The 26,030-nt window shown below is 37.4% G+C and overlaps 2 protein-coding genes and 1 pseudogene across 3 annotated transcripts; 2 read left to right on the plus strand and 1 right to left on the minus strand.

The window, feature by feature from the left end:
• Nucleotides 1-2,323: 2,323 nt before the first annotated feature.
• LOC148850318 (protein WEAK CHLOROPLAST MOVEMENT UNDER BLUE LIGHT 1-like) lies at nt 2,324-11,986 on the plus strand. Its single transcript, XM_088942553.1, has 4 exons — nt 2,324-2,600; nt 2,719-2,773; nt 8,599-9,303; nt 9,734-11,986. Exons 3-4 carry the CDS (start codon nt 8,632-8,634, stop codon nt 11,609-11,611), a joined length of 2,550 nt encoding a protein of 849 aa, XP_088798679.1. The 5' UTR covers nt 2,324-2,600; nt 2,719-2,773; nt 8,599-8,631; the 3' UTR covers nt 11,612-11,986.
• Nucleotides 11,987-14,008: 2,022 nt separating this feature from the next.
• On the plus strand, nt 14,009-24,637 carry LOC148850319 (EKC/KEOPS complex subunit tprkb-like protein). Of its 2 annotated transcripts, XM_088944790.1 has the most exons (7): nt 14,009-15,036; nt 16,098-16,237; nt 23,545-23,611; nt 23,730-23,852; nt 23,942-24,025; nt 24,143-24,229; nt 24,326-24,637. In XM_088944790.1, the coding sequence occupies exons 2-7, from the start codon at nt 16,170-16,172 to the stop codon at nt 24,410-24,412; spliced, it is 516 nt and encodes a 171-aa protein (XP_088800916.1). In that variant the 5' UTR covers nt 14,009-15,036; nt 16,098-16,169; the 3' UTR covers nt 24,413-24,637. The 2 variants fall into 2 exon arrangements, with proteins under 2 accessions (XP_088800916.1, XP_088800917.1); XM_088944791.1 differs by lacking the exon at nt 16,098-16,237 and having other exon boundaries at nt 14,249-15,036.
• Nucleotides 19,453-19,751, minus strand: LOC148850320 (small ribosomal subunit protein eS28 pseudogene; annotated as a pseudogene).
• Nucleotides 24,638-26,030: the final 1,393 nt, after the last annotated feature.

Below are 26,030 nucleotides of genomic sequence, written 5' to 3' on the forward strand. Positions count from 1 at the left end.
TGAATTATTTCAACGTTAGTCCGAGAGAAGAAGATGATGGAACCCAAGTTGATGGTTGTGGGCAACTGCATTCTGTCTGATGTTAATGATAACATCTTTGTCTCCTGCTATCAATTAATGGTGATTTTATCAGCACTTTCTGATCATAGTGGGAGGTAGTGGTGTTAATTGAAGTAGAGTTGGTCCAATCCGATCTGTTCTAATATTTAGGTATTGATCCGATGAATATTTTGGACCAATCCTTTTCAATGTTAAGACTATTCAATCTATGCGAATTGGGTTTACTTTAGATTGGTTTCACCCCAATTTTGATCGATTGACACCTGTATTTTTATCTTCTATAAATGGACCAGATATTGGTCCAATCCAACCAATTCAATATAAAACCCATTATGGATGGACCAGGTCCGATCCAATATATACTGATTTAATTCAATATGTCTTATTGGTCAGTCCAATCCATCCAAATTGATTTTGATTTGGATGGGTCCAACCCATTCACATCCCTTGGTGGAAGTTGTCACATCTTTCCTGTCAGCAATTTAGAGTATAATTTCCAATTTTCCTAGTTTTTTATACGTTTCTTTTGATTTATTTTATCCCACCAGCATCACTCAAGATATATATATATATATATATTATTGTCTAAAATTAGGAATGGCAATAATGTGGGTTCAATGAGGGTTTGGTAAATTCTAGATCCTATTCATCTCCTTAAACCTCCTAACCCGTGCCCTCCCCAAAATCCATAGCAAGTTGGATTTTCAGAATCCAATCCCTCCCCAACCCTACCCCCTGTGCATTTTTAGGGTGAGGTGGGGTGGATCGGTGGCTTGGGTCTAAAACCTGCATTTAATTTCCTATTATATATAAATAATAAACAAGTAAATTAGTATGGACAAAAATCAAGATTTCCAGTTATTTGATTAAACATGTACAAAACACAAGCTATCAATTATTCTTTACACAAAATTCAAAAATATTATCACATTCAACACATAGTATCGAGAAGTCGGATTTAGCCTAATACCAGTACCTGCCCTGAAATCCATTAAAAAAAAAAAAAACTCCCATCGAGGCGGATGGGGGCGGATTCTTGCCAAATAAAGTAGAAATTGTCATCCCTATCTAAAATGGGATTTGTGCTTCTTTGTTTTGATTTTTCTTTTATTTCTAAGTTACAATGATTTGTATTTCATGCGTCTCTTCGGCTTGAAGCTGTGGTGGATTATGGATGACACAAAAAGGTTGGGTTTTCTTTTGGGAAGGATATCCCATTGAGGCAGTTTCATATTCGCTATACTACCCTTACCCTGTCTTGTGGATCACAATGGTTTATCATACATGTTTGATGCGGTATAAACACCTGTTTTATTTTCCAATTAAGTTGATATGGATCCATGTTTCCTCTCATTATATCTTTTTGTTTTATTTTTTTTCAAAGTTTGTGCCATTAATCTTAAATAAATTACAAGATAATGGGCAGTTTGATAATTTTACCACCCTAATGATTATTATAATTGATTTGTGTGGTTTGTGATAAAGGTATATTGATGAAAGTTTGAGGTATTTGATTATCACACCTAAAAATTCAAACCCTAGTGTCAATTCGGATTTCCTCCTCACAAATCTGATCCTTACACCCACCTCACAGTCAAGCAAGGGCTGTGATGTGAGGACCATTTTTTGTGAAGAAATCGGATCTTAGTGTCACTGGTCACTTCCCGTGACTATCCCTAGACTGGGTTTGGATTGGCCGAGCGCGCCAGCCCGTGGGGGGAGCCAATGCGAATTCTGCTTAGAGAGACTGACCTAAAATGTAATTTTCCTTTTTTTTTTGTGAATATGGTATTATTTGAATTTAATTGATATAATTAAAAAAAATAAAAGTCAGCCACGACAATCGGGGCTTGGGTTGGAGTTTGTACAGCAGTCAAATCGGTCCGCCCACTTGTCGGATCAATGTCGCGGTTCACTTACAACAACATTCGGGAAGAAAGAAGAAGATGATGATGCATTTCGTTCGGACATTTGCTTACCTTTCAAGCTTCCTTCCAAAGAGGGAAATGATGATAAGAGTCAAGAGGACTCACTCAATTCAAGTGAAGCTTTACGCCTTTACACCGATGATATGGAATCATCGTTTCACGCTTCCCATTTGCTTCAAGTCAAAGCCTTTTCCCATCCAAATCGGTCGATGCATCAGATGGTTTACGATCGTCCAGATCCTTAGCGAGGAATTGATTTATCGGGACCCACAGCCACCCAGCCACACCTCACAAGACGACTGAAAGTTTGACCGTTGGACGGTGCAAAATTTCTAGGTGACGGAAGTCGACGCCTCGAAGTCGGCTCAAAACTCCTTTCGAGATTCCCCTTTTAAAAAATATATATTAAAAAAAAATCAAAAGCAAGAGCTACAGTGACCCAAACCACATCTTCTTTATTAGAATAGAAATAGATAAATAATAAAAATAAAAATCTTGAATCCACAGTTCCACACAGAGAGACGGAGAGAGAGGACGGCGGAGCTGAGGTCCTGAGGAGAACTACAGAACTACAGAGTACAGATGATTGTAATCTGTTACGACTGACGAGAGGTACTCTTCCCGCATTTTTTCCTCATGTTTTATGCTCTTTTCCCTTTTTCCCTTTTTCTTAAACTTTTTTTTTTCATATTTCTGCTTAAATTTTTAAGATTTATTTTGTGAAATTCAGATAACGGTATAAGCTACTCAATTCGACTTCACTATCGTGTTTCTGGTGAATCGGGGTAAGTTCATCTATTTGTTCTTTTCCTTTTCAACCATGTTATATGTTTGAAGTTTAATCATTTATGTTGAATTGAGCTACTGCTTCCCTTTGACTTCGCTGAAACTTGCAATTCCTATTTCTTCTCTGTCGCTGGAATTCATGTTTGTCCTCTGATGGTGAGGAATTCGATGTTTCGAATTCAAAATTGTATGCGAGTGAACGTTTTTGGTGTTGAATTAGTCTCTTCGGGCATGTAATTGGCAGGATACACAGAAGATTGATTGTTGAAATAAATCAGAAGAGAATTATTGCCTGTTCTGATATTCGCATGGTTGGATTTGATGAAATTGATTGAACCGAAAGCATCCGTAATTCTGATTACGTAGTTTAAATTTTGATCAATACACAAATTTAAATTTCCCTATGTAGTTAGGTTACCAGGGCTTTTAAGTATCTGAACTTGCAGATTGTGCAATATGCTTTTGATTTTTCATGTCCATAAAGCGTACTTTTGGTGAAACGAATTGTTACACCAAATTGCGAGCATTTTTTATATTTACTTCTCATTCAATTCACCAGAGAAAATCTCTTAAAAAGTAAATTCTTTATGACGGATATACTTTTGACAGAGCTTGGAAAAACTACCTGTTTGTGAAGGAAGGTGTTAGAGTTCCTATACATTCTTGGGAGTCCCTTGTTTCACAAACGAGTGTGTCTCTGCAGAGAATAAACTTTGAAAAGCTCACGTATAACATCAACAGAATAAAGGAAATATATATTTACAACTTCTTATTCTTCATAAATGTGTTTCCTTCTTTTTCTCCCTTTATGTTCCCATGCAAATGTTAAGGACTGTTTGAATTTTGACAACAGCTGAAGTTGCTGAACTAAGTAATTTATTGCTTTGTGAATAAGTTATTGAGGAGGTAGTGAACTCCTTAATGACCAGAGCTGAAGTTGGGTTGATTACTAAATCCTAAGATATTATATTATTTAATTATTTTTATCCACTAAATACAAAACAATAAATCATTCAGTTCAGCCACTTCATCCATATAATTTTTATCATATGGAGTCTCAACGTCACTATAAATTAGAGAATCATATGATGCATCTAAGATCTCACTGGATATGCTGGAAAAAACTTTATTTTTTTATTATATTTTGGAAAGACCAGCAAGAATCTTTATTTCTTTATTCGTTGAGACTTACTAAAGCACCTTACCCTGAGGATAGCTTCTCTACTCTGATCTCCTAGAGGAAAGAGGGAGATGGGTAAACTTCATTCTGTTAAACATCCCATGTATTATTTGTGGCTGATTTGGGCTACAGAACCAAATCGGGCTGTCAATGGGTCAGGTAGACCCGTCAGAACTGAACCGACAGACTATTATATAGGGTCTGTCTCTGTATTATGTATCCTGATTAGAATTGGAAAGGTTCTGGGTTTAGATATTACATCCTGAATGTCATGCAATGCATAGGGTTTAATAGAAGTTTGGTAAGAGGTTTTGAAAAAGATTTTATGTGCATGCCAACTTGGGAAGATTTTTAGAAAAAAGTTATTAAATATCATTTAACAATTATCTTATAGTGTTTAAGTAATTAAGGCTATGTTTGGTTCTGTGGGCGTTTATTGGAGAAACTCTGCCACATCAGCGCCACTTAGACATTGGTGTTTATTGTGCATGAAACCACTGTTTGGTTTCAATGTTTATCAAATAAACATTAAAACACAGAAATGCTTGGATTTATGTGCATGAGCTGTTGGGGGAAACTTCAAATTCTGGTTTCTCCCAATGGCCCAATGTTTATTGAAATGCAATGCTGACTTGGTGCATTGTAAGCTGAGGTGGAAGATAAAGAATTTATCTGAGAAACAACAAAAAACGTGAAGTGACATTTTTCAATAAAGCATTTAACTGAGAAACATCCCATCTATAAATGCCCATGGAACCAAACACGTACTAAAGATATGAGAAGTGAAATTAATTATTATATATAACTAATATTTATATTAAAATATATAACAAGCCAAGCAAAAATATCCTTTCTCATAGATAGCCCTCCTTTAGTTTTTCCATTATAGTGGTATCCATTGTTACTATATAGCCAAAATAAAAGATAAGAAGTGCAAAATATGAGCGAGAAGAATCTCAAACCTAAACAACCCAACCAGATCCAACCAAGTCCATCCTAATTTGTGCTAGGTTTAATTTAGTTGGGGTTTCAGTTAGCAAAATTGGGCTCAGATTGGCTCTTAACCTCACCCAATCTATTATACAACCATACTAAAAGATAAAAAGTGCAAAACATGATCGGAAGACTCTCAAACCTGAACAGTCTACCCAAGCCCATCCCAAGTTGTGTTAATTTAACTTAGGTGGGTTTTAGTTGGCAAACTTGGGCTTTGACCACAGTTTAGGTTGGGGCTGGAGGTTCATGTCTAAGATTGGCCCTTAACCCAACCCGACCTATCTAAATTATATTCCTACTTTGCTAGAGAGAGTTACGAAGGATCTACTGATCTAGACTCTAGATATTTGAGAGGAGAGAATGGGGAGGGGAGAGGTTATAAATGGGTCAGGTCTACCTGATAGAACCAAATTGACTGGACCAAATATGTTGGTTCTGGTTCTGGTTCTGGAGTTTGTATCCACTGTCGGATCAGAACCAATTCTTACTGTTCTGACCTGACTGATCAAGACCAAAACCAGACCCGAAACAGGGAAACATTGACATCTCTAGTTATGATGGGTTTTATAAGAGAGAACTAAGACTTGAATTCATTGTAATTTTTCATATTTTTAATTAAAAAAATAAATTACATTTGTGAGAAAGGAGAGGAGAAAGATGTCCATGTAAGAATTGAGGTGAGAGGCTCTCTGTGTATATATTAGCATATTACAAAGATACCCCAATCTAATACCTATCTTTATGTCCACGTCTCAATTTAACAAATGGGTAATTCTTTTGTAAGTTTACTGGTAAAAAGTATAGCTGTCAACTATAATCAGGTTTGTTAGGACCTAATAGTCCCAATTAATGATTGGGTTGGTTCTGGGTTTGTTATCACAGACACTATAGGTTCTGGTTTGGGACTGGTTTTGCACATTTATTTGTTGGTCTGGGACTGGGTCTACCCTGAGCCTGACCCAACTGGACCCATTGACAGCAGTAGCAGCTTTTAGTCTTTCTTGTTAGTTAGTAAAAATGGGCTCCAGGAGGAAGTTTTCTATCTTTTCCGCCCAAGTCTAGGCTAAAGAAACCATCAGTGGCTAGGCGTATCATAGGACAAGAATGCATATAGGATTACGTGTTCATCTTATTATCTATTGATAATGTCATGTTCTGTTATGGTATATGTAAAATATGTCTATTTTTTCATTCATAGTCATATAATATCATACCAATTGATGTACAAGGAATTTCTTACTCGGATATATTATGTCCGACAAAATACCTTTTTGAACTAGTTAATGATTGAAAAAATATTTTTATTTATTAAATATATAGGACTAAGCAATGTTTTAAACCCAACCCAGGGGCAGAGCCAATTTCCATCTAGGTGGATGGGTCACTAGTTCAACCATCCAGTTGAACATCTGATGTCAGGACAATAAAAAGATTCAAAGAAAAAAGCAATATATGAAATTTGGTAACCCAATGAATGATTCAGACAAGTCAGTGGTTCAGTCTGGGTCAATGGATATTTTCCAAGTCAATTGTTTTTTTTGTAATATGGCATGTTAGAGGTTGACTGGGTTGTTGGTCTAACCAGTGGATCAACTAAATGAACAAAATTTGGAATTCAATCTATATAATCTAAAAAAAGTAATATGAAGAATTATTTAGAAATAGATATTTAAGGTGATTGGAATTGTTCAGGCATTAACTGAGTAAAAACTAACAAATGGAATTAAATTAAATACTCAATCCAACTTAGCCATAATCCCAATTAATGGAAACAAATGACGACTGAGCCATGGCTCAGTTAGTACGTTAGCTGGTTTGTACCAGTGGAGATGTGGATTCGAGTCCCACTATCATCGACTTTGAAGGAGATTTATGTGTGATGCTTTGTTATTCTCAAAAAGAAAAAAGAATTGAGGCCCCTATGGCCTATGGGGGACCCAGCCATTTGTATAAATACCAAAAGAAATTAATGGAAACAAATAAAATAGTTTTTTAAATATATCTGAAAGCATGTGTCCCATGTAATGATGGATGTGCTTATTTACTATTACAAGTATGTAATAATCCCATAATTCTTATAGTCCCCAGATCTCTCTTTCTACTTGCAGATCACTAAATCAATAATTAGCAGCTTAGTATGTTATTTGTCTCCGTCCCCTTTCAAGCATGCTTTGAAAGGGATTCATTCCTTACTGTTACTGCCATGTGCATTCCTTTTTCACCTTGTTTGCCTGGCCATACCTGCTCTATTTTGTTTGGAATATTTCCACCGTTAAACTTTTGTTCATACTTGGTGCTGATTGTTTCTTCATTCCAATTGACAAAACCAATAAGGTTGTCATTGGAACATGGAGGATTTCAGGGGCAGAAATGGAATCAAAATCCATCACATAGGAAGCGCTTATAACATATTTCCTAAATTGTTCGACGATCCCACTATCTATCATAGAGTGAAATGAACCTAGTTATTTTGTTCATTTTGCTTACTGGAAGAGCTTATAAGAGGGATTTTTCATGTAACTAACATAAAAACTAGAATAAATAAAAATGCTGACCCATTTTCCTTTTATCATGTCAGTTTGATGCCCGACTGTATATTTGCTGTCCCATTTTATTTTGGTTTTTATTTTCTGATTGTGCAGTTAATATGGGTCTTCACCAAGGTTCAGCACTTAGCCTTTATCTATTTGCACTGTCATGGATAAATTGACTAAACATTTTCATGGGGAAGTTCCATGGTGCATATTGTTTGTGGATGACATTGTTTTAATTGATGAAACCAATGAAAGATTAAATGCAAAATTAAGCTTATGGATAAATGCCTTAGAAACAAGAGGTTAGGACTAAAACAAAGTATACGACATGTAAATTTAGTAATAATTGGAGTGTAAATCAAGATATACTTAGGATTGGAGACCAAGAGATAACTCAATGTGACCATTTCCAGTACTTTGGTTCAATAATTTATAGCAAGGAAGAGATTGAGGAGGATGTCACCTAAAGAATTAAAGCATGATGGGCAAAATGGATTAGTGCATCTGGCTTCTGTGTCATAGGTGAATACCACTTAGATTAAAAGGAAAATTCTATAAAATATTTGTAAGGCCAGCTATGTTGTATGGAGTGGAGTGTTGGGCAGTCAAGAAATAACATGTCCAGAAAATGAATGTGGCAGAAATGCAGATGCTAAGATGGGTGAATGGAAAAACTAGAAAGGATTAGGATTAGGAATGAAGTTATCCATAGGAACCTAGGAATAGCTCCAATAGAGAGTAGACTAAGATGGTTTGGGCACGTGCATAGAAGACCAACAACTTCACCAGTTAGAAGAAGTGATTTGTTACACATTGAAGTGGTTAGAAGAGCTTGGGGTAGACTAAAAAGGATATGGGTAGAGGTAGTAAGAAATGATTTAAGCACTAATGATTTAAGAATGGATATGGCTTTAAATAGAATGGATTGGTGAAACAGGATTAATGTAGTCGACCCCACATAGTTAGGATAAGGCATGGATGACTATGATGATTTTCTGATTTTTTGATTGTGAAATTCTTTAAAGAAATCAACTAGAAGTGTTTAATTACCTTTCCTTATTAGTTTCTTTAAAGAAACTAATGTAATGTCCTATAATTACTGTTTGAATTCCAGGTATCCACTTGAGACTCTGAGAACTTGCTTGGAATGGAGGAAACAGAAAATGCTGAGAAAAAGTCTTGTCCTGAATCCTCTTTACCTGCTTCATCATCTAGCCAAGAATATGGTCCTGTTGATTCTGAAGTTGCAACTACAACAACTGCTAATGAAAAAGTAGCAATTGGCCAAAGAAATTGTGTTACAGAAGATCCTAAAGTTGTAGTTGTACAAGATGCTTCTGATGGCCCAGCATCGGACCAGGATGGACTTCAAACAATAGAGAGCCTAGAAAGTTTACAGCCTAAAGGTGAAGAAATGCTACCAGAGTCCTCAGAAGCTAATCTATTACCTTATTCATCTGATGTCTCAGAAGCACATCCAACTGATACAACAAAGCATCCTGATAATGTTTCCTCTAATAGCATTGATGCTGTTCAAGTTAATGCTGCACCAACACCATCTAATGGCTCCGTTGAAATAAGAAGCTCTGAAAATGATGATCATGTTCAGCAACTAGAAGAGCCTGTTCTATCCCAAATAGAGGATACAAGTGTTGCCCATAAAACACCAGAGTCCACTGATGTTTCTCAACATGTAAAACAGGTTGATGTATATAGAGGCCTTGTTGATACTGCAGCACCATTTGAGTCTGTTAAAGAAGCTGTTTCTAAATTTGGAGGAATTGTTGATTGGAAAGCCCATAGATTACAGACTTTGGAGGTATGAGGTTTCTCTAAGTTTGCTTTTGTTGTTGACTTATTGTCGCATTTTCTTGCTTGTAACAAAAAACAAGCTAATTAGGTTATTTGTGAATTATTTTTTTGCTTTTCCATTTTATTAGAGAGAGAAAGAAATAAACCATCATATTGTTCAGCTCCATACAAAAACAAGTATACTAATTTTATTTCCTCTGTGGCCCTGATTATATCATGCTTGTTTTTGAGCTACAACTCCAAGTTTTTCCCCATTTCGTTGAGCTAAAATGAGGAGTTTGATTTCCTGTCCATTTGTCTGCAAATCATTGCACCAAACTTTGATGTGTTTCACTTCTTATTTGAAACAGAACAAGGAATTTGATTTCCTCTGTGCTTCCTGAACATTTTCCAGTTTTGAATATGAAGAAATTTAAGTTTCTTTTTTGCGATTACAGAGGCGCAGGCTTGTAGAAAAAGAACTCGAGAAGGCAAAAGAAGAGATTCCTGAGTATAAGAAACAGACAGATGCTGCTGAAGAAGCAAAGACTCAAGTACTGAAGGAGCTGGACAGTACCAAGAGACTCGTAGAGGAATTGAAGCTGAACCTGGAGAGAGCACAAACTGAAGAAGAGCAGGCAAAACAGGACTCTGAGCTTGCCAAGCTCAGGGTGGTAGAGATGGAACAAGGGATTGCAAATGAGGCAAGTGTTGCAGCAAAGGCACAGCTTGAGGTGGCAAAAGCCAGGTATGTAGACGCAATCAATGAGCTGAAATCTGTGAAATATGAATTGGAAGCACTAAAGATGGAGTATGCGTCATTAGTTTCTGAAAAAGATATAGCTGTAAAGAAAGCAGAGGAAGCTGTTTCTGCATCCAAGGAAGTTGAGAAGACAGTGGAAGATCTGACTCTAGAACTGATTGCGACAAAGGAATCTTTGGAATCTGCCCATGCTGCACATTTAGAAGCAGAGGAGCACAGAATTGGAGCAGCTTTGGTCAGAGAGCAAGATGCTCTTACTTGGGAGAAGGAACTGAAGCAGGCAGAAGATGAGCTACAGGCTCTGAATCAGCAACTTCTGTCTGCAAATAATCTCAAACCAAAACTAGATACAGCATCAACCTTGCTGCTGAATTTAAAAGCTGAATTAGCAGCTTACATGGAATCTAAGTTGAACCAGGAAGACATTGAGGAAGAGGGGAAGCCAAAAAAAGAGCAAGAAGATCCAAATAGGAATACCCATATAGATTCACAATTGGCAATTGCTTCAACCAAGAAGGAACTTGAAGATGTGAGGCTTAGTATCGAGAAAGCGACAGCAGAAGTAAATTGTTTGAAGGTTGCTGCCATGTCACTTAAGTTGGAGCTTGAACAAGAAAAATCAGCACTTGCCTCTATTCAACAGCAAGAAGGAATGGCATCTGTGACAGTTGCATCTCTTGAAGCTGAGCTGAATAGAACTAGGTCAGAAGTAGCCGTAGTCCAGATGAGTGAAAAGGAAACCAGAGAGAAAATGGTTGAGTTGCCCAAGCAGCTACAGCAAGCATCTCAAGAAGCAGATCAGACCAAAGCACTTGCTCAATTAGCTCATGAAAAACTGAGAAAAGCAACGGAAGAAGCAGAGCAAGCCAAGGCTGGTGCAAGTACCGTGGAGAGCAGAATTCGTGCAACTCAAAAAGAGATAGAGGCTGCCAAGGCATCAGAAAAGTTAGCACTGGCAGCAGTTAAAGCATTGCAGGAAAGTGAAACAGCTCATAGTACTCTGGACGAGGATGGTACTACTGGAGTGACACTTTCTTTGGAGGAATACTATGAACTTAGTAAGCGTGCCCATGAGGCTGAGGAGCAGGCCAACATGAAGGTGGCAGCTGCCATCTCTCAAATAGAGGTGGCTAAGCAATCTGAACTGAGAAACTTGGAAAAATTGGACATAACGAATAGGGAAATAGCTGCAGCAAAGGATGCTTTAGATGTTGCAAAGGAGAAGGCCGAAAAGGCAAAGCAAGGGAAGCTGGGCATAGAACAAGAGTTGAGAAACTGGAGAGCTGAGCATGAACAACGGCGAAAAGCTGGTGATACTGTTCAAGGAGTCATAAACCCCTCTAGAAGCCCAAGGAGGAGCTTTGAGGTTAAGAAAGAAGCAAAGAGCTTTAACAGGGAAACAGATGCCACAATTCCTCTACATGTCCAAAGTCCCAAAGTGGTTACATCCAGAAACACCATGGAATATAATGCTTCTCCAGAGGTGAAGTTAGTAAAGAAGAAGAAGAAATCACTATTACCGCGTATTGTCACATTTTTGTCTAAGAAGGGACAGGCATCAAAGGCCATGTAACTTAATATCATTGTTGGCACACATTTTTTTTCCTCATTGTTGTGTTTCTACTTGATGGGGGGTTTTGAGCCAAGAAAGGCACCCAAATTGCTGGGATTCATCAACGCAGTTTGTACTGTATAGGCCAGTAAGAACTCCATGTATGATAAGTTCCATCTCTTCAGATTTCTGCTCCTTGTGGATTTCAGATTTGGTGGCTGTGAAGTAAAGTAATAAGTTTGTTCGGGCTTTTGTGGGGAGTAGGATTGATTGGGTTGAAGGGTAATAATTTGTGTTGAATTTTATAGGATTGCAATCTGGAAGAAACTCATATTATCATGTTTGAGCTTGTGAGAGTTGTGATTTAATGATGTTTATACAGTACTTCTACCTCAATCCTCAGTGAGAAACCAATGTCGTACAAATTCTCCAGTTGAAAATTTCTAATCAATCCTATGTTCCTTCATAGGAAAGAATGAGAGGGTTCTTTATCCACTTTATGAATGAATCCACCATGACCCTTATCTTTTAAGTTTTAAATAGGTATCTGAAACTAGGTTTTTGAGATTGTTATTGGAGTTAGACTACCTGGAAGGTGGCATCCCTCATGGTTAACATCTCTTTGTATAGATACAGAGATATAAGATAAAGTTTTTGACAGACAGGTGACATCCTTCATGGTTAACATCTCTTTATAAGATAAAGTTCTTTTTGTTTCTCCCTTCCGCCACCCTTTCTCTTCCATAAAATACAGATGTTACTATAATGGCCTTAAGTGAATCACTGAAAAATTACAGGGGGGGGGGAAGGCGCTACTTATTTTCGTAGGTTAAAACACTTGGTAAGCAAGCAATCAATTGCATAGACAGATGGTCCCTCAGAAATATGACAGTCAGGGGCGTTTTTTGGATTTTGAGAGGGGGGAAGTTGGTTCCCATTGACCAAGAACTCTATGTTCTTTTTTTAGATTTATGTGGGGATCAGAGAAAGTTTATTTTTTAAGGTATCAATTATCGGGGTAGTGATATGTGGGTAAATAACTTTTTTGCCTAGAGGGAAAATTGCTAACACTAGAATGAGACAGAAATGTCCTTTTAATAATGGATTTTTATGGCTAAAATGATGATTGCATTATTTATCTGAGAAATAAAAGAACATGAATAAAATGCACTTATCTAGTTAAGTGTTTCCCAGAAAAATTTATCAAAATAATTGTATTTACCCGGATAAATAACTTACCAGAAAACAAACGGGGCCTGATCAAAGAAAAGATAAATCATTTTCTCGTTGCACTTTATGAGTGTTCTCCATTGTTGGACAGCGGCCAGCGAGCATCATTCTGCGCCATTCCTCTAATTGGCAGCCTAAACTAGCAACTACCGAGTACCCTGCAGGGTTAAAACCGAGGAGATCAAATCAGCCCCCAAGATTTATACTCAAAACCGATAATCAAGATTGTAATGACCCATAGAGACGTCACTTCATCTAATTCAAGGTGGGGTTATAGTAAGTAAGACATCAAAGGCCTTGATTTCCTTGTTTCAGCACAAGGCTAGCAAGTTTGGTTGGGTCTATCGCCATTCCTAGCCACCACCATCAATCAATTTTTAAATGAAATTTAAAATTTTAATGAAATTCCTTGTTTAAAATTTTAAATGTTCCTTTTGATGTCTGTCATGTACAAGGAGTAACTCTACTCACATAATCCCCTTTGTAATATAAACAGAGAAGAACCAAGGCCAAGGATCTCACGTCAAGTTAAGATGTATTTCTTTTTCCTGGTTTTGTTACTTAGACAGTTAGACTAGTGTAAGGAAATCTCCCCGCCGGGACTCGGGAGAGCCCAAAAGCCCCTTGGGCCTATATTTTAAACCCAGACTCAGGGTGTGGGCCGGGCTGGGCCTCGATCTAGTAAAGCCATTGCATACACCAGCTGCTAAACCCGGCCTAGACTATGATTATCAGCATCCGATTTTTGTTTGATCCACCGTTAGAATCTCCAATTTATTTCAATTGCCCGATTAGACTTTTCGAATATTTTCGAAACATCAAAAAAAAAAAAATTTGACTTTTACCCCAAGTGTCTTTGTATTCACCGTTTAAACCTACCTGATACTTATTTGATGGCTCCGATCAACCCCCGTTTGTGTTTTGACCCTAAGATCATATCTAGATACATTAAAACAACTATCCATAAAAGTTTCAACCCAAAATTCCCCCATACCATGAAATCCCGGATACCTCAAAATACCCACTTATAAAATTTCAACTCAAAACACTCTTGTTTGCTCTTCAACAATACATTGATTCCATTTCAAGACTCTAAAGTAACAAAATCGAGCCTTTTTCAGATCCAGATTGTTTGGTAATCCGACCATGTGAAATTGCAATAAAAAATACTCTGGAACCCATCCATCTAAAAGGATTTGTTTTGGCCAATCTTGCTAGTCCCATCTCACCCCTCCACTTTGTTTGGTAACCCCACCATACACACTCACTCTCTGTATTCACATCTCACCCCTCCACTTTTTTTTACTCGGAATCACCCATCATCCGGTGTGACGCGTGGGCCGATTTCGACCCGAAGTTAAAAAATTATAGGAATACTCCTAAACTTCTCCAATCCCTACCTATAAATTCAACTTAAAAGTTTTAGATGAAGGGGAATACACTGTTCACTCTCCCCTTCATTCGAACACCGAACCAGCGGCGGAGCGACGGCAACGCCATCTCCGGCCTCCCTCTCCCACTCTCTTCTCCTTTTTCTTCTTCTTCCCCTTCCCCTTTCTCTCGGCGGTAAATCCCTCTCGTTTCCGGCCTCTCTCTATCTCCCTCTCTTCTTCTTCTTCTTCTTCTTCTTCTTATTCTTCTTATTCTTCTTCTTCTTCTTCTTCTACTAATCTCTCGAACCTCACTATTCGCGGCTACTGTTCATCGTCCTCTTAGATTGAACAGTGGCAGCGACTCCCCATCTTTGTTTTTATCGGAGTATTTTTTCCATCGGACCCAACTTTCCGCCTCATTTCTCGTGCCCTCCCATGTTTCTTGCACTTGCCTGTCACTGCTGCTCTGACGATTTGGCTTCCTAACCTCTCTCTCTCTCTCTCTCTCTCTCTCTCTTTATTTTCTCCATCTTCACCGTTTTCCATTCTCTTCCTTCTCCATCGAGCCAAAACATTAACCCGGGAACGTTTCTTATCTCATCGTTTTCCATTCTCACCATTCGAACTAGAGGTCGGCAATCGAGCTGAACATCGTCGAACCGGATAGGAGTTTTCATTTAGAGGATAGTTTCACCTCGCCAAGCTCCCCGGTTGCAAACATCGTCGTTCAAAGTTGAGTAGGAAAGGCACCATCCCAATTCCCCCTTGTTGCAGCATCACACTTCAAACCGGAAACGTCTGAAACTCTGTTCATCGACTGTTCTCAGGCCGAAACATACCCAGGTAAGTCCTGTCATTACTCCTCTGTAGTTATTCTCTGTTTTTCATTTTCCTTAGTTTATTTTCCTTTTATCTTTGCCGTGATTGGGATCTGGGGGGAGAAAGAAATGACAGAGCTGATTCACCAGCCAGTCCCTGTAAGTTCTCAGTATCCACCCAGTCCAACCGTGGTTTTCTCGTATTCTCTTTTCAACGGACGAATCTGATTTGAACTCATCTTTGATGTTCCTTCTCTTAGTTTTCGATTTTTTTTTCTTTTTCTTCTGTCATAATCATCATTTCATGTGTTTTTGTTTTCACCTGATTTGGGATTGACCTCCATATGAATAAAAAGCCATTGGACGTTGGATCTCTGTTCATCTTTTCATTTTAATCGGTTGATCATTACTTTTACTATGTTTGATAATGATCTTGATTTGTTTCTGCTATTTGTTTAGTCAGTGACAGATTTTATAATTGTTTAGGTCATCTGTGTTAAATATGATTTATGTGTTTAAGTAATAGCTAGCTTCATTGAATCCATGCTAAGAGACATAATTTCTGGTTTATTGTTTAATTTGTCCAAGAATATGCACATTTCCTACCGTAGTGAGGAATAGAAACAAGTAATAAAAGGATATGTGATGGAAGCATAAATGAATAAGTAAATGGGGTTTTGTGTTTCTTAGGTTGGTTTATTCTTGTTTCATCTTACTTGTTAGTGCATTTGCAGTTAACCGAAGTATTATTTGTTCATGCTTATGCTTGTTTGGAGGCCCATGTGGACCTCACCTATTGGACCGGGGAGAGGGGTGCCTAACCCCTTCCCTCTCCTATCGAAGACCTATCCAGACTGGTTTACCCAGTGCCTTGGGTTTTGGAGTCATTATTAGACCAAAATATTTTTGAAAATCATTCTTGGAGGTCCCATCACCTCCAATTTCATTTACTTGATGGGTGGCGACTCCATTTCCAGTCCAAGTGAGCTGTTTTCCTGATGCTTACAATGATCAGCCCTAAGTAACCCTAATGGCCCTTATCGGCACCCATCACGGTCTCACACTCTCAGTAAAACCAAAAAACAGGAGAAAGAGGGAAAACAAAGGAAGTCATTCAAGGTGCTGCATCGGCATCCCCCACAGATTTCAGGAGCAGTCATGAAGTCATTCAAGGTGGACGGTAGCACCCTCTCTCTCGCCCTCTTTACCGACGTCACCAACTCAAAGTAATCTCTGTACCTTTCTGTATGTTCTATAGTTTGTTTTCAGAAACCAACTGAGCATTTATTTTTCTGAGTAGCGGAGAAATGTAGAAATGATTGCTTTAAAAAAAATAATGCATGTTCTATGTGAATAAAAAAGAATTAAGAAACATGCACCCGCAGGGATTTAAAATTGAACATTCAACCCGGAGTTTCTTATAGCACCTCTCATTATGGTGTCTTACTGTATGCTCATACAATTGGGATGGAAAGAATGGAGTAACTCAGTGTAAGGAACATGGTAGAGAAAAACACCCCTTACACCAAGATATCTAAGGTTGACGTTCCTTTTTTTTTTTTTGAAAAGGTAAAGTACAATTGTATTAATCAAAATGAGAATACAAGTATATCTGCTCACTGTACAAACTTCTGTACAAATGAACAAAACTTTAAGAACTATAAGCAGTATTGGAGTTCCATTTTCACCAAGGGCATGAACTATAAGCAGTATTGGAGTTTGGTCTTAGATCACAAATTCATTTATATGGGCCATGAAGTCTTCTTCCTCTTCTCCGTCTTCTTCTATTAATGTTTATAATGAATGGAGCTTCTCAAAAAAATAATGGCGCTTAATTCAATTTTTATTAAATGTGTGGAAGCGACACTACTCTCAGTGGAGCTAGGATTTACTTAGTGGAGACTGGTCTTAATATTGTCAACAAGTGAACAAACCTTGAGTTACATTGGGATCCCCAGCCGTTTTATGACTTGTTTGCAGGAACTCAATTGATATTTTGTGTTAGTTTTCTGAAGCCTGTATGAATTGAGTGGGGTTTTGGTGGGACCATGCCCTTTTTCCCTCTCTTTCTTTTAAGAAGCGTGGGAAACCTTGTGGAGACATCCCTTCGTGGCTACTACTTAGGGAGGGTAGTTTCTACCCAACAAGAAAACTTTACATCCAAAAGACCATTAATTTTAAACATAGTTCCTGTGATGTTCTCTTCTTTTTCTTTGAGATAACCTTAGGAGGAAGAAAAGAAAATCATGGTTTGATGCTGATAAAGAGAAAAGAAGTCCCCCTTTCCCAAGGGGAGAATAATACAATACAAATGGATCTATGGAGTATGTCAACCATTATAATACATAAAACATTATCAGGTGTATTTTCAGAGGGGGTTGACAGAGATGCTTTGTATGAGTCCGTATCTGCTGGAATTATCCACTGGTGTACTAGCAGTTCTTGTTTCCAGTGGATTTGGATTCACCTTATATTGGATTTGGAATTACTAGGGTATTCATCAAAGAATGTATTTTTGTACTTGGTCAGTCTTCCTTATGGTTGTATTTTCTGTTCTCTTGGTCCCCCATCATGTAATTAAAGAAAGAAGGTCCTTTGTACTTATGATTCTTCTTTCTTAACAAAATGCTCTGGTGCTAACAATAAAATGAAGACTATATGTAAACTATTTAAGAATTGACCAAGTGTATGAGTATCCCATCCCAGCAAAAATTCAGCAAATTTTCTGCTTAAGAGTGAGAGACCAAGGGAATGAAAGGACAAAAGAACACTGATATTCCTAACAACTTTGGTGAAAAAAAAACTTTCATCCTCAAGAATTGGGCATTTCTCTTTTACTATTTCTACATACACAAAACAATTCCACACAAAACCTTTACAATGTCCTATCTTTATTGAGAAAAGATAACTGAAATTCATTAGAAAAGAAACGGTACATGAGATGGTGTATAACAGAGAAATAAAAAACAAGGTAGCTTCACAAGGCTACTCAGGTAGAAAGCTATCAATATACCAGAAACCCATGAGGATGCCAGATTTAGCTAGACCATCAGTTATTGTATTTTAGTTCCTTAGATATCCAATGTAGGTTATAACCACAGAATTTAGGATATCTCTCTAGCCTTGACCAAGTAGTGAGCTAATCACCGAGGGCCACTCTCCTCTCCTAACCACTTGATAGTATTTTCAAGTCTCCTTCAATGGTTAGATTCGGAATACCCAAGTCTCTAGCCATGTGGATACTAGTGAGTTCAGCCTTAATTTCTGCCTTGTCCCAACTGGTCTGCTAAGTGCCCAACAATATCATCCCTCCTGATCACTCCTTGAATTTCAGCTTCACCTAGATTACTAGAAGCACTTCCTTCAAAGTTTAGAGTCATCGCTCATTTCTCTCTTGCACTTGGGCCTCATGGGAGGATCAGGGGTAGGAATGGCAATGGGGCAGGTTCAGGGCGAGGACCATATTCCCCATCAGTGACCCTGGCTTTGAAACAAATCCCTGTCCACAACCCTGATCCCTGCTGGGGATAAAAATGACCCTCCATCCCTAAGCCCTGATGAAGATGAGTTCCCTGTTAGGGACCCAAATCCCCAAAATTTTTAAAGTAAATTTATTTAAAAAAATAGATATACTTAAAATAAGGGAAAATTTTAAAATATAAAAATATTTTAAATACATTTTGATATAAATATTATAAACAATATTATGTATGTATATATTTAAAAATATATATAATCGGGGTTGGGGTGGGGAGGGGAATTCACCCCCCATCCCCATCCCCGTCCCCAGTCGTATATCACTATTAATCCCCATCCCCACCCCCATCTCTGCCAAGGCAATCTCCACCTCCGACTCAATGGGGTCGGGGAAAGGGGGTACCTGATGGGGACAGGGAAAATTGCTATTTCTAATCAGGGGATTGGGAGAGGAGAATAATAAATAGGTATTAGGAACCAATGACATTTCTCAGACCACGTCTTGGAAGGTATGGCCTGAGAAAGCGCCCTTTTTATGTTTTCTAGTTTTTCTGCTGCTGCTAGCAATAGTATGCTGATGTGGCATAGCAAAACACCTATGTGGCAGAAATTGTCCCAAAAAAGATCTGTTTTCTGAGAAAATGGCATACCTATGCAGCACCGTTTCCTCAGAAAATGGCTTTGGATAAACAGCACTGTTTTCTGAACACCACCTAAGTTAACCATGTTCTTTTGAAGGTCACTTACAGAGATACCTTCTAAGAGCTCAGAGCTGGAGAGCTGGTGACCCACAGAAAACGTCTGAGTTATGTGAGAAATCAAGTCCTCCTGAGATCAGGCCTTGTTTTTTTTTTTTTTTTTTTTTTTGAAATGCTCTAAACGAACTCTTGATTCATTCTCTAAAGCTCAACCAAATAAATAATCGTGCAGACTCCAATCCAATTTTGAAGGAGAACCAAAAACGTACTAGTGTAAATTCAAATTTTGCATTGAAATGGAGATAGACCTAAGACAAAAAAAATCACTTTAAGAGAATAAGAAGGGAATATTCTCATGTCCATGGCCTCAGCGCAACCTCCTAGCTTCCCTTTCGGATTTGAGCAAGGTGAGGATATCACCCTCCCTGACAGGCCCCTTGACATTCCTCATGATAAGCCTGTTCCGGTCATCAATAAACTTGACTCTAACCTGAGTCACCTGCCCCCTTGACCCTGTTCGTCCCACTACCTTCACCACGATGGCAAGTTTCACCTAAGAATCCATCCTGAGTTGAGATTGGAGAGCGCGAGTGAGAGAAGAAAGAAGACGTTGAAGCCGCTTTCTCGCAACTCGCACTCCTTGTTATCAATGATGTGATCATTTCTCTCTCCCAAACAATCCGCATCACAACTGTTTTCCAAAAAATTCCATAATTTCCTATCCCCCCCCCCCAAAAAAAAAAAAAGGAAAACTGTCTGCCAGCCCATTATGGTGGAGGGGGACGTAGTTGCGAGCTGCTTTAGGAACAATGTTGTGGGAATTTGGAAATACAGATATGTGTTGATGGAGTTCAAATTATTGGCAGAAGAGCTGGATGTAACTTTCCATTTGGACTCCTAGATGTGCTAATAGCATGTCTGATGCCTTTGTCAGACAGAAATATATAAAATGCACCTGCATTGGGGAGTGGTTCCAAGGGGAACCTGATCTAAAAGAATTATTTTGTGGCATAGATAGTGAATAATAGCCTACAATACAGCAGCTTATATTGTATTATTGTAAATCATTATTTTCAATGAATCAATAAAATGCTTTAATTGTCACTGATCAACAAAAAACTGCTACGCTTTGGGAGTACAAAATTGTTAGCAAGATTCAGTTTGGAAGGAGTACAAATACAAATATGTACAGTGCAAATGCATGCAAAATAATACAAAATACAAGGTATTGCACTCTACATATTTGTATTTGTACTCCTTCCAATCTGAGACCAAGGAGAGTGTAAAATCACCCCTATGTGACCAGCAAATTACTATGGGTAAGTAGATACACTATTTCATGTTTGATTCCCAAACCAAAATTTGTTAACCATCCTTGATTTTCTTGACATCTGGGGGTCTATCATCAGTATTTATTCAATATTGTCATCCAACTCCCCCAATCAGTCAGGCCACTTCTGATCTTTGAATGAACACCTGCTAATCTGCAAGAAACTCTGAACAATCGTTCAAAATTGCTCCTCTATGGGAAGCCAATCTGTGAAAATCATGGCATAAACTTGAATACTCCTACATGACCTTCTAAAATTTAATCTTGTTAGTCCATTACTATTTCAATTCCAGAAAGTGTGTTCTTGGTGAAGTCATCAGACACATTTGATTCCTGCTCTAAGGACAGACTCCGTAATGCCTAACTTCTTACTATCCCCTTCTAAGATGTTTTGTCCATGTAATCACCTTGAACTAAAGTATTCTTTCCACTTCCTAAAATCTCTATAGCTATTTTTTGGAGAAAGAACAAGAGTCCAATCCTCTAGATAACTCTTCTATTCTTCAGATTATTATCATAAAATCTCCTGCTTAAGATTCTAACTTTTTGAGTGATTGTGGCTGGAGTTGAGATGCTCAGCTCCATCACTATATTGTGAATTTGTGATATTAAAGAGATATTCAAGAAATTTGGAATTCTGGTTTTTATCTTATTTTTTAGTACTTTATTAGTATATTTTGTTAAATGCTTATCTAGTTTAACTGGAAGTCATGGGGTTTAAGAAATTCTGTGTTTTCTTAGGTTATTTAAAAAAAAAATTAAGGTAGTCAAGTTTTCATGATAACTGGGGATGCTAGTATTCAAGGCTTAGTTGTAATTCTTGATGACATTGCCTGTCATTCTTGGTGCAAATTCTCACCCAATTTCACTTAATATGTAAGAGATATTCCTTCTTTCTTGTTTTTGATGGTAAATAAAAAGTTCATTGAAAAGAAAAAAGAGAATAGCAAAGCAACCCAAGATAACAGATGCAGTGAACAAAACCACCGCACAACTGTTGTATGCCTTACCAAGCTCAATGAAGGGTCTTACTACAGAATCATGCACCTTTTTTTTCTTGTTAACATCATTGATAATGCTTCTTTAACATTCCTGGTTAAAGAAAGAAATCAAGACATAATTGTGCCCAAAGTAGGAATTCCTTTGGTCTAACTTGGAGCTTCCATATAAGCTGGACATCTCATGGTCTAGTATTGATGTACTTGTGAATTTTAAGTTCATGAATTGAAGTTTTTCTTTGAGCCAATTGTTTGTCAGAGATAATTCAGAGCCTAGAGGTGTTATGCCTCCAGTTCTAGGTGTTGATGCCTAGAAGCACTGCTTCTATTTCTAATAAAATTCTGCAATCACTGTTTCTTAGCCGATACAACTTCCAACATTCTAGCCTACCCTCTAAACCTTGCCTAGCTTGTAACAGCCAAATTATCTCACATGTATCAATCTTCTAGACCTATTTCAGTTGTATTCCTTTGATGATTGATTAGGGATAGCACCCCTTCTGGCTTTAGCCCCGTAACCCAAATTCATCCTAGTTAACAGCATCTTATTTCTGGCATACTTCTTTCTAATTTTTATGGTCATCCAGCAAGAGTTTAACCCCTAAAATCTTAGTTTTACAAATAGAGCAGCTATTGATAACCTCCTAAACTATCCTACAGACATCCTGTCTCTTTTTACAATCCTATCTCAATCAATTTGGCTTCATCATAAGATAAACACCAAGAGGGGCATTGCTTTGCTGCTAATCTTGGCAGTTGCATTATGATTGAGAACTCCCACTGACAGGGAAATCATCAAAGAGTAATTTTGTATCATGGGTTGTAAAAAATTACTCTTAGAAAAATAGAGTAATCCTAAATCATCATTTATCAATGTGAAATATACTAAATATTTTACTTATCAAATAAAAAATTAGCATTGTTGATTTCTGTAATGGGACAAAAGTTCATAGAAAGGGTTAATCTCTACAAGATGCAAATCAGCGTAGTTGAAGTGTTAACTAGGTGGCATCCAGGCAACTGATTTACTTCTTCTAAGATGGAGGGATAGATATGTTAAGTACAAAATGTGGAAATTAAAAATATATTGAAGGGAGAAAAGATCTCTTTTGCATTTCTGTATGAAATATTTATTTTGATAGTCTTTTTGTATGAAATATTTTAATTGTCCAATATCATTTTTCCTCTAAAACTAAATATATTTGAGAAGAATGTAAAGAAGATTTACCATATAGCTTTGAGTTTCACCAATCTGGGGTGAAAAGATTGATTCTGACTACCATTCGAGAAGAATCCCACATCTTGAAATTATAGAGGAATCTCAAAGTTCTCATTGAATAGAAAGATTGTACTGTGCATGTCTTTTTTAAAAAGATTAGGAGAGACCTCATTTTAAGAATAAACCTAGCTCACAAAACTAGTAACTTATGAAAAGAAAATTCCTGAAGGAGTGCCACAATGAAGATTATTCACTGATTAATAGTGTGTATAGATCCAAGGAGGAAATTGTAGCAGTAACTATTTAAGGTTATTCACTGATTGAAAACAAAAGATTTGTTTAAAGATTTCTTCTGGTGAACCGATGGGTGGTTAGGGCAACGATCCGTCAACGAAACAGAGCTTGTTCTTTGCATGAAGTGCTGTTCTCATCGCTTGATGCCATAGCGGATAATTTTCACTGGTGAGCAGGCATGAGACCAGAACGAGCCCTGGTTTGTCTGACGCATGCAGGAAGTTTGGTGAACTGGGATCCAAGTTCTGTGACATGAACGAGCTTCCACTGGTTTCAGACGCCATGAAAGAGTTTGAGTCTTGGATCAAACTTCCGTTACCCGCTCTGATACCATGTAAAATTATATCAGAAATGAAAAGAATCTGTGTTTTGTTTCATTGCTTACACGTGTATTTATAGAACAAGTGGTGAATAATCGAGTGCGGACAAGTTTGTTACAGAGTAACTAATTCTTGCAAACGGGCCACGTGGCCCAAGACTCTTACTCTAACAAGTAACACATTCTTTACGTTTGCAGGGAACTTCTGAATTCAATGCAAGTTGGAACACTAGAGCCAGAAGTAGCATTTCTCAATGCATCACTTGTAAGTTTTTTGATACTTGCGTATATATCCACCACATACAATATCTGTCTTGTCAATTTCATTTCATGGACAATAGTTTGTTAAGACATATCTGACATTATTTTGTTAAACAAGACAGATACCAGATATTTTCCCTGTTTTAGCAGCTGCATATAAGACACTCTTGGCCAAGTCAAGGGAGACGCTGACAACACGAACACTTCATTCTGAGCTTGTGTACAGTTACTCAGGATCTAAGCATGTAATTGTTCTGTTTTTTATCAATGTGGTTCCATCCCTTGCATTTCTTTATAATTCTTGGTAATTAACAATGGGAGTCGATTTTTATAGATCACAGAATCCTTGAAAAGATGTGGCATATCTGAGAATTCCACCTATATTCTTGCTGCCCGCTTTGATGCTTCTGACTATGAGGTCATATCGTTTTTCTTTATGTTACTTTGTTGCTTTGCATTGTTGATATGTTCGGTTCATCTAATGAAGAAAAAAGAAGTTGCGATCATGATGTTGAAATTTTTGTTGTTCTACTAGATGAAAGCTGTGGAGAAGCTTATCAATGGGAAAGAGATTGATTTGGAGGAGTTGGAAGGAAGAGCCGACCAAGCACAGATTCAGAAGGTTTCTGGATCCAATTACTTACAGTTTATGTATTTTTCGTCTGCCCTCTTATGCCATTTTTTGCTGCTAACATTCAACAATTACTCTTTTCTTCAGCACTACAAAATAACGGGCCTGGAACTGGGGATATCTTCACTGGCAGATGCTATAACATGTCGAATTGCTTCTCGGGATGCATTATAATAAGAAAGTAGTAAGACTTGCAGTTTGTTATTGTGCTTCATGCGGAATTCAGTCAAAACTCAAAACGCCTTGCCCTTGTAAAGTTGTAACCCTATTCCGATTCCGTCATCTACTAGTTAATTGGATCACCAGACATTGTTTTTGTGGGTATTTCATTCAGATTAGGATTCAGATAAAACTTGTAAACTACTTCAAAGAAAAGATAACAAATATCTATTACATAAATTGGGCCATAGTATCAGCTTTAATGAATCATCAGAATGGGATATTCATTGTGTTGGTTGCATATTTGAATTTGCCCATGGAATTTCTTTTAACGTCTCATACATGAAATGAACGCCCTAATATGAGGTAGCCATCGATGCCAGATACAGCTTAACAGTAGGGGTTCCAACGGTTTGAAAAATCGATTTTGAATTCGACATCTGACACAATTGAAACGAATTTGAATCATTCGAATATAAGATACGGTTGAATTTGATTCTCTCATTATATATATATATATATATAGATATAATATGATGTTTTGACAAATCTTTATTTTCTTTATTAGTATATAAGGGAGAATGTTGATTTAGCCCAGGCTCAAAGTACATTTGGGGTAAGTGTGAGTTTGGAATTGATGCTAATTCACGGGCAATGCATAGTGGATGGGTTTTTTACCTTTTGAATGTATATAAATCTGTAGTGGAAATCAGAAATCGGTATGTCTGTATTTCTCTTTCATATTATATATATTATAAAAAAAAAGGCAATAAGCGTATCAAATCAGAAGTAATGATGACTTTTTGAAAAACCAGTATTATATTTTTTTAATGAAAAAAATCTAAAATCTGCCAATCCCCCTTTGATTATTTTTATTTGAACTCTCGGCTGTCAATCTCCCTTCTCGGTTATCAATATTCTCATTTCTCTCCTCAACTCAAACAAAGCAGTTGAGTCATCTTCAAAATATATTACACAACTTAATTCAGTAGATGCAATCCAGCTTCTTGCATATGAATAGTTAAAGCATCTTCGGGATCTACTACACAAGTTTAGAAACTTTTTCTTTCATCTTGTAACGCAATATACTATGAGCCACTGTGAAAGAAGGCGATATATGGTAGAAGTTGATGTCAAAGAAAGCAAAGAGGAAGAGGAAGAAAATATGGTTAAGAATAGGAATACCATAAGAAAAGAAAAAGATGAGACTAGAGTGTTTTATGGCTTTTGATGTCTGAGGATTTGTTATTTGTTTAATGTTTTAAAGATCTATGTTGTTTTTTGGGTTTTGATTTCATTTTTTTACAGATTTTGCATTAGAAGTGTGACAAATCCGATTGCCCACCCTCTTCTATAATTTTTGTTTTTCATTTTTCTATTTCAAGCATGGTTTTTAAAAACAAATCGGTGATCGAACCGGTCAGGGGTTCGGTTACTAGTTCAAATGGTCCGACTGTTCAACTTGAATGGCCAATCCGTTTTGACAAAAAAATAAAAAAATTCAAAAAATTGGAAAACAGTCAAAACCCTTCGAACGGTTTGAATGGTTAACCGGCCGGTTTAGTGGTTTGCTGACCAAAATCAACGGTTTTGGAGGAAAATGGAACTGGTTAGGTGACTAGTTCTCGGTTTT

The sequence above is a fragment of the Nelumbo lutea genome, chromosome 5 (genome assembly GCF_056320005.1).
Source record: "Nelumbo lutea isolate HS-2025 chromosome 5, American lotus-T2T, whole genome shotgun sequence".
NCBI classification, from domain to species: domain Eukaryota; kingdom Viridiplantae; phylum Streptophyta; class Magnoliopsida; order Proteales; family Nelumbonaceae; genus Nelumbo; species Nelumbo lutea.